At 44.2% G+C, this 9365-nt stretch overlaps 1 protein-coding gene across 4 annotated transcripts in view; it reads right to left on the bottom strand.

The window, feature by feature from the left end:
• The window catches only part of srbd1 (S1 RNA binding domain 1), a 52464-nt gene that overhangs the window by 25704 nt on the left and 17395 nt on the right, over positions 1 to 9365 (bottom strand). For all 4 annotated transcript variants that reach the window (XM_008321339.3, XM_017037523.2, XM_017037524.2 and 1 more), the window contains exons 15-19: positions 8489 to 8580; positions 6216 to 6298; positions 1210 to 1316; positions 927 to 1094; positions 623 to 772 (exon numbers count right to left, since the gene is read on the bottom strand). In XM_008321339.3, coding sequence (XP_008319561.1) covers positions 623 to 772; positions 927 to 1094; positions 1210 to 1316; positions 6216 to 6298; positions 8489 to 8580 — 600 coding nt within the window. The remainder of the gene's footprint in view (positions 1 to 622; positions 773 to 926; positions 1095 to 1209; positions 1317 to 6215; positions 6299 to 8488; positions 8581 to 9365) is intronic.

Here is a 9365-nt window from a genome sequence, read left to right as displayed (position 1 = left end):
GAGGGAACGAAAACATGAGATTTGACTATAAACGTCCACCAGGAGAACCTGTGGTCACCTGTGGACACCATGAAACTGTCACTGCTGGACCCAGCAGTCAATGATCTGAAGGCAGAACAGACTGGTTGGATGGATGGATGGATGGATGGATGGATGTATGACAGCACCTTAGTTTCTGTCATTCAATCCAGTGTAGAACAGATAGAAACACTGGGATGAGAATGAGTGACAGGAGCAGAGTTTCATCAAAGCACCATCTCTCTCTCTCTCTCTCTCTCTCTCTCTCTCACACACGTATACTGTAACACACACACAGTCTGTTGAGCAGAGGTTTAATGGGATTTTGGATATCAGCATCAGGTGTAGTAACAATCATTCACAGACGAGACCAGGAGCACACACCATATCACACACACACACACACAGCCCTGAGGAGGGGTCTACCCTGTTGACTGAAGCATGTTCTGCCAGAGGTGGAGTTGATTTTGACACCGTCTCATATGGAGCTGGTTTCAAGAGTGAAGGACTGATTTGATTTACACAGACATGGGATACAAGAGCTTTGGATGTGTGTGTGTGTTTGTGTGTGTGTGTGTGTGTGTGTCTGTGTACTACTGTATACCTCTGAGCGACATGGTAGGACTCTGGGTGAACGCAGGTCTGGTCCAGAGGCTTGAAGGATGAAGGTTTACTGACACAGGTTCTTCCTTTGCCCTTCTTTGGAGCTGCTCTCTCTGCTGTTGGAGCTACAGGTGGAGGTGAGGATTTTAAACTGAAAAAAAGTCAAATGAAAAAGTGAATTTCCTGAATTTTAAATCAATGAATTCACAGTCATTTGTACTGAAAAACACATCAATACAACATACAAGTGAGAACCTAACATTCAGAGCAGACGGTCGTCAGTCAAAGGTTTGATGTTTGAGTACCTGTGTAAGGTCTGAGGGTTGATCCTGATGAACCCAGCACACTGCTGGAAGGTCTTGGGTCCCATTCCTCTGACCTGTTTCAGTTGCTCTCTGTTGATGAAGGGTCCGTTCTGCTCTCTCCACTCTGCGATGCTGCGAGCTCGGCCGGCATTCAGGCCTGCAACGTGTCTGGTAGAAAAAACAGAAATGAAAAAAAAAACGAAACAAAAAAAAACAAACAAATTCATAGTAACTAATTATGATTAATTAATTGCAGCTCCTTCTGCTTTGGTTGAGGACTTACCTCATCAGTGTCTCAGAGCAGATGTTGATGTCCACACCCACAAAGCTCACACACTCCTGCACCACACTGTCCAACGCCCCCTTCAGGGCCACTGCAGACACATCGTGCTAAATTAAAAAAAAACAACAAACAAACAATAAACCACAAAGTTAGAGGTCAGAGGTCAGAACCAGAATGAAAGTGTTCAGTTCAGAGTCACTGACTGGTTGGACAGGACAGGAAGTACTGAATAGGGGAGGGTTGTTTAATGATTGGTTGATTGATTGATTGACTAATTAACAGACATGTTACACTGCAATTAAAAAGATTTTGAAGACAGAAGCAGAAGAGCTGACAGGAGGAGAAGGAGGTGGAGGAGGAGGAGGAGGGGGGCGGGGCTAAGATTCAACCTTGACTGCTAACTGTTTGTTTTTTTTGCTAACACAGCAATCTCCTGATCACTGCTGCAGCTGGTTGTTGACCAGGATCTGAGGAAACGATCGCGGCTAACTTCTATAACAGTGGCCAGCTTTAATTAAATTTAAAATAAAAAAATTAAAAACCCAGAAGTTTCGTGAACAATAAAACAGTCACCACAAATCAGGTGTAGTTCAGTGGTGTTGATCCGTCAACATGTGTTTGTTTGTCTTGGACTAACGTGACTGTAACCAGATCGGCTCTGAACAATCTCTGACTAGTAAACAGATACTAGACAAACACACCCTGCCCTGTCAACAGTGAAGCCTGAGGACAGACGAGGACAGACGAGGACACATCAGGACAGGGGAACACCAGGTCGCCCCTTCAATCATCGAATATTTGAGGTCAGAAACTTGAAGTCAGAAACTTCAAGATTCAAACCAAAAACATAAACACTAATCCATTTTCAAACAAGCCACTAGAGTGTATTCTGTTGGGGAAACACAGTGAGGACCATAATGGAACTGAATGAGTGGAATCCAAAGAGTAGTGCCCCCTGCTGGAGAAGGAGGTGCATGTTATCAAAAGAAAAATGAAAAAAAAATTCTGTCAAACTCTACTGAATGTTTTCACCTCAACCTGTTCACTGCACAAAGCCGTTGTATTTTCACCATATTCTCATGTACTACTGTAGTACACCAACTGAAAATAAATATTTCCAATAACTGCTTCAAACACATGTGACAATTATGTGTTTGTCTAAGAATATTTCTATTTGATGAGCTCAAGTTTCACTTCGACTGTTGGCAGCACTTTAACTTCTATGACTTATTAAAATGAATGCATTAGCATGTTAACAGTCCTAACATCACCCACAGTAAAAAATATATTAGCTGATCAAACATTGTCCTCACAGACACGTTTATTTTAATGCCCCCTGGGTGGCGGTGTCATGCGCCCCTCAGGACAACAAACTCCTTCAGTTCTTCAGCTGTCGTTAGAAACCGCAGGTGTTGGAACTCCTTCTGATACTGTTTCATGTAGAAACATGAGGATATTTACACCTGGACAGTCCAGGCAGGTGGGTACTTCTACTGCCCCACCTTTACTACAGACTTTACAGTAAATGTAGAGAAGAAGAAGATCTTCCTGAACAACAAGGACACTAACTCAAGAATTCATGACAATAAATTCAAATGTGTTTTTCATCCTGTCACAAGGCCTCTGCAGCGGTGGGGCTGCGCACGGGCAAGAATCTGTCGATACGATACGTATCACGATATGGGGGCAACGATACGACATATTGCGATATACTGTGATACTATAGTCACGATGATATATTGAGGGTTTTTTTTCACCACTGTAACTGTAGTCAAAGTGTGATCCTAGTCTCAGACTCTGCTGCTGTTCCATCTGAACATCAGTTACTGACACTGGAACAGAGGGATCTACATTTGGAATCACTAGAGAAGAAAGAAAAGAAAAAGAAAATGAACCAACACCAGGAATATTGGACTGGGAATTGGTGAGAAAAAAAATCAATAATCAATGATGGCGGATCAATCAATGATAGGGTATAGTGAGAGGAAATATTATATTTTCTTACACCTCTACACAGCAGCCATGCATGGACCCTGCAGATGGTCCATGACCCAGAGGTTTTCTTTTTTGTTCTGAAGTTTAATGTTGTTAAACTTGATCAACTGGTTCTAAACATTTACTTTATATACTTCAAAAGTATAGAAGTTAAAATAGGAGAGAGTAAAAGTAGACTCTTGCTTTAGCAGAATACTTTACGTACAGTTCATGTACACGGGTGGTTAAGCTACGTGAGAACTGAGGTAGCTGTGGAGCTCATCACTAGCTGTGTTGGTTTGCTCTGACTATGCAGCTGCAGGGGTTTTTGAAGGTAATAAAAAACAACTGCCCCGACAATGAGAGGAAGAACAGGAAGATTGATGACATCCACCGTGTCACCGCTGAGAGAGGAAGGCTGTCAGAGAGCAGAGAGGAAATCACCTGTAATGTCACACCCAAGAAGAAGAGCGTTTTCACATGAGAAAGAAAGGTGAAGGTGTGTGTGAGGTGGTGTGCGTTTAAACCTGCAGTCAATAAAATCTCAAATTCTTCTGGAAACCTTACCGAGGTGAGAGCCGACTACGAACAGAACAGTTCCAGCTAGAAACGCAGCACCCCGCGTCCCGTGGACGCTTCTGTCACTCGCAGTTAAACGTTGAGTCATGCACGACCGCAGCCTGTGGTGGCGCCAGTTTGCTCTCTAGATACAGGCTAGCATCCTGGATCACTGATGCTCGAGTCTGAGATCATCAGGATATGAACCTGCAGTTTGACACCACTGCCCCGAGGCTTATGTTACAGTGAAGACGGGGGTCCGAGGTCATGAGCTACACACCTGCACGCATCCTTCCTCTGTCATAAATCAGAGGGGGAAAGTGAAGGTGGCATCCAGGAGACGGATTTATGTTCTCCTGACAGAGTTTCATAAACGTTTCTCAGCCTCCACCAAGAGACGCAGACGCTCGCACACACACACACACCCCCATACACTCGTTTTTGAATTTTTGGAACTGCTTTTCCACCTTCAGGATGTCTTCCACCTGCGCTCTCCTCCTACACAACCTCCTACTGCATACTACATCATCTGAAAACACCATGGACCATGGAGCCTCCCACTGGACCTCCTCTGTCCACCACCTTAGCCCACTGGACTAGAATAAAAGCTCAATTATTTTTCTCAGCTGTAGCACACAGACATAACTGTTGGACAGTGAAGTGGAAGTCATGAACAGACTGTCCACCAACCTGTCCACCAACCTGTCCACCCCAGTCACACTGTTGTTACAGGACAGGCTGTGACACGGCTACAGGAAATGAGTGAAACTGTATCACCTCAGGTTCAGCCAGTACTCAGTACTCCTCCAGATATTTCTACTTTTTTTCCCACGACTTGGATGAAGAGACAGGAGGCGTCAGTCAGAGTTCCTCACCCAGACCTTGCGCTGGTTCTCCTTCCTCCTCCCACCTCTGTATGTCTCCCCTCTAGGCACAGCACTGAGGAATGACTGCAGCTTCACACACACACACACACACACACACACTACATCCTGTGTCTGTGGGAAAGTGAGATGAAATCACTGTAGAAATAGGTGAATGCCCGTTCTCTCTCCGTTTCATTTATAATCAAAATAATAATGATATATAGACGACATAATATAATAACTACATTCTATAATCAAAATAATAATGATATATAGAGGACATAATATAACTACATTCATTATTACTTAAAATAAAAATTAAATCAAATGTATAATCTTGTTATTTTGGATATATAGACAATAAAAATTAAATCAAATGTATAGTCTTGTTATTTTTGATATATAGACAATATATAGACGACATAATGATGATATATAGACAACATAATATAACTACATTAATTATTACTTAAAATAAAAATTAAATCATATGTATAGGCTTGTTATTTTTGGCTGACGTCGCTGGTTTGTGTTTAGCTGATCTGATCTGAGTGAACGTTTAAAGAAAAGACAAAACCACTGAATTCCTGCAGAGAATGTTGAGAGAAGAGAGAGTGAGGGGTGAGGGTTGAGGGGTGAGACTGACAGTTTCTTTCATATCCAGACAGCAGTTAATGTTTCCTTACACTTGCACACTTACTCTGAGTGTGTGTGTGTGTGTGTGTGAGTGTGTGTGTAATTTCCAGTAGTTAAGACTCAGCCCCGGGGATTACCAAGCTGTCAACAGACCACTGCAGCACAAAGAGCTGATTGACAGTTGGAGGAGCTGTCCAAAGGCCACGCCCACTGAGTGCGTAATTACTCTCGTGTCATTTGATTGGCCGCTGATATGAACAGGACTTTACCGTCCATTTCAAGAGATTAGAGAGGTGAGGCTGCAGGGGGAGACAGCAGTTCTGACCCACTCGACTCTGGGCTCATTTCCTCTGGTCTGCCAGAGCTGCCACTCACTCAGTGAGCAGAGGGAGGAGGGGAGAAGAGCCTGCTGTGCCGACAGTCTATAGTTACACCTGCCTCTGAGCTGCCACGGTCTAATGGAAGTAAACTCTGACAGAGAAAAAGAGGAAAACTCTGGAAAAAAAAACCTCACAAATGTGTGTACTTCACTGGAAAGTATTTACTCTGGTGAATATCTGCACAAACACAGAGCAGACCCACAACCAGTGTGGGTGTGTGTGTGTGTGTGAACCCAGATGTAGGTCAACCTCAGGGCCCGTCTCCTAGCTGTCATCACCCTCTCTTTATTTACTTGGATACATTATCATTTGTTGACCCAGTCACATGATCTGAGGGCAGGAGGTGCAGAAACTGAGGCACCCTGGAGAGCCCCGGTCAGGGCTGATGAGAGAAGCTGCCCTGTGACCGAAAACACACTCACTCACTAACCCACCCACACACTCTCTCTCACATACTACCATTTTCTCTCTCTTTAAATGTCATCACCCAAACAGGAGGAAACCTTGGTTTTTATGATCAATAAAGTGTCAATCACTCAATCACTCAATCAATCAATGTATGGTTTGGTAAGGTTATCATTTTGACTGATACCTGGTAGGTTCCGATGCCTATGTGTTTGGGATCAATCTTCACAAGCTCAGCCAGTGGATCCTGGACCCGTCTTCCAATGGACACTGTCGGGACAAACACACATGGGGGGGTGGGGGGGTTAATGAGGTTCTGTGTTTTCAAAATCAAACTTATTCAATATTCAAATCTCTATGATTTATGAGTGAAAACATAAATTGCCCTCATGTGCCAACACTGTTGCCCCGAGGGCAGGACGGGCCTCATTTTCATTCCTTAACCCTTAATGATAATTAAGGCCCTGACTGTAAACAGTGTCTGTGCACCTGTGACCATACAGGCTCCAGATTATTGTTGTCAGAACCTAAAGTCACCGCAGAGTCACACACACAGGCATGAGTGGAGGGGGGGGGGGGGGGGGGGGTAAACAGAGGTACACACTATGGATGTTAGAAATATCAGTACGCTGAGAATTTGTGATATTTCATTTCCTGATACCTCCATCAGTGTATTAATTTTTTCTCACCAATTCCCAGTCCAATATTCCTGGTGTTGGTTCATTTTCTTTTTCTTTTCTTTCTTCTCTAGTGATTCCAAATGTAGATCCCTCTGTTCCAGTGTTAGTAACTGATGTTCAGATGGAACAGAGTCTGAGACTAGGATCACACTCTGACTACAGTTACACTGGTGAGAAAAAAAAACACCTCAATATATTGTGCCTGTAGTATTGCAGTATATCGCAATATAATGTATCGTTGCCCCCGTATCGTGATACATATCGTATCGTCAGATTACTGACAACACACACTCCTAACGCAAACCATATTTTACATATCGTATTATTCTTTTATCACATATTTTATCACAACAACAGCTGTTGGTGAGTCACATGATCTGACACCGGCCTGAGTTTGTCCGTTTCCTCGGCGCCCTCTTGTGTGGTGCACTGTCATGGTTGTGTGTGTGTGTATCCAATGTTCCTGTGAGTTGCAGCAGTGGCTCAGCGGTGAACCAGGGTGCATCACCGACCTCAGAGTCTGATCCCTGAGGTGGAACCAACAGACAGAGAGAGAATAAGAGTGGGAGGGAACAGAGAGAGTGAGTGTGGAATCCCCCCCCCCCTCCCCCCCCCCCTCACCCCTCCATCCTCTCCCCTTCCCTGGCTGCGGTGCTAGGCTGCTGCCTGAGATAATATTTAGAAAAAGATGGAGTTTCAAACCCAGCCTTGGTCGATGCTCCACCTAACCTCTCTGTGCTGCTCCTGTCATCCATATTCTGCCTCCACCTTCCAGGAGGAACAACCGCTGGACGTTTACAACTAACATCAGCACAAAGCTTTGGGACGGAGAGGAAACCAGCGACCAATGACAAACGTACTGATGGTCAGAGAGAACAGGTGTGGGGGGGGCGAGGGGGTCAAACACAGGTACAAGTACTGCACTGAACACAACCGTCTCTGTCTAAACATTGACCATAGGTGTCCCTGCAGTGGACAGTGGAGATGTGGGGGGGGCACCCCCACCCTCCATTTACCAAAACAAAATGATAAAGGAAAACATCCAACAGCTCCGTCCTTTGTCTCCACCCACTGCTGCTACTTCCTCAGGACTTTCATAGGGAATGAGACGCTCGTCTCCCCAGCACTGACCAGAGGAAACCAGCAAGAAATAATCCAGCCTCCTGTGATTTATGGACTTTATGGAGGAAGTCTGCTGGAAACATTTGTTCTCTTCATTCAGTCTGGTGCTGTTTTTCTCCTACCAGGGCTTCAGTGGAGCAGAGTGTGCAGTGGGTGAGAGACGGCGAGAGGGAGGGAGAAAATGGGCGATCTTTGTGAAATTTCAGGACTGAGAGATAAATACGGAATCATCACCGTGTTCAACAAACACACACTGTGAGAGTAGTTCCCTCAGCGTGAACTCTTGACCTTTTGAACCCATCAGCGTGTGATTCAACAGCAACTCCACACCATCACTGATCACAGCAACTGTTTTAGAGCAATTAGAGGTTAGTAATTAAGTGATTAGTGTTTTAGAGGCGCTGTGACAGAATTGTCAGGGTGCAATAGTTCAGCCTCAGTTTCCTTAATAACTGGTTGTAATTACAAAGGAACAATGTCCCGATGGCTGTTCAAAAGAAAATGATCAGCAATGAGTCAGAGAGTGATTAAAAGACTCAGCGACAAACTGCGTCAACCGGCTGAAGCATGAGAGCGCCACCACATGGTCTTCTGTGGAAATGTTCACAGACAGACACAGACAGACAGACAGGTCATTCTGGGTGTCCATGAAGCCCACCTGCACTCCTCAGGTTGGGGTCCAGGTCTGGCATCTCCTTGATGGCCTCAGGACTGACGCTGTAGATGGAAGCTCCGGCCTCGCTGGTTATACTGTGCAAAGAAGAGACAAACGACGGTGAAACACGCAGCCTGACACGTGACACCACAGTCGTCCCACAGTTGGACAAACACAGCCTGACAGGCCGCACAATAAAACACATCTGAACCACACTGTGAAACATTACCTGTTCATTTTGGAAAAACCAAATGCAAAATATTTAGAAACTGAGTCACAGTCACAGGGATATTAGAATGAACAGCAAAATGTAAAAAAAAAGATGGGGGGGGGGAGAAAAGGAAGAAAAAAAAATGTTATTTCTGGGAATGTGACTTCCTTTGTGGACCACGAAGGGGGAGACAAAAATAAGCTGGTGCTTCAGCCAACACTCCTCATGTCTAAAATTAAATATTCTCTTTATAGAAAAAACTCTTCATTTCCATTGAAGAGTCCGTTTTCTGAGGATGTTTAATTTGGACCTGATCAGCTGCACTTAGTTCTGCAATTCATCTTTAATGGAATGATTTTAAAAAACGAAACAATAACAAAAATTATTTTAAAAAACACATTTTACCCTCTAACCCCGTCCCCTCTTCTCCTCCCCCCGAGTCTCCAGAACATCTGCCTCATACTGTGTTTTAAAACACTTTATTAGTGGTCTAATTATATATATATTTATATTTATATATACACACAGAGGAGGACGCTTCTACAACATGTTTATATTTTATGTGGTACTCTTGCCATCTAGCGTTCAACTGGATGTACTGCACTCAGCGGCACAAGTCTCGTTAGGCTGTTGATCTGCGCGCGACTTCAAATCTCAGAGAAGAGAAGA

The sequence above is a fragment of the Cynoglossus semilaevis genome, chromosome 12 (genome assembly GCF_000523025.1).
Source record: "Cynoglossus semilaevis isolate Cse_v1.0 chromosome 12, Cse_v1.0, whole genome shotgun sequence".
Taxonomy (NCBI): Eukaryota; Metazoa; Chordata; class Actinopteri; order Pleuronectiformes; family Cynoglossidae; genus Cynoglossus; species Cynoglossus semilaevis.
This window is presented reverse-complemented; position numbering and strand designations above follow the sequence as displayed.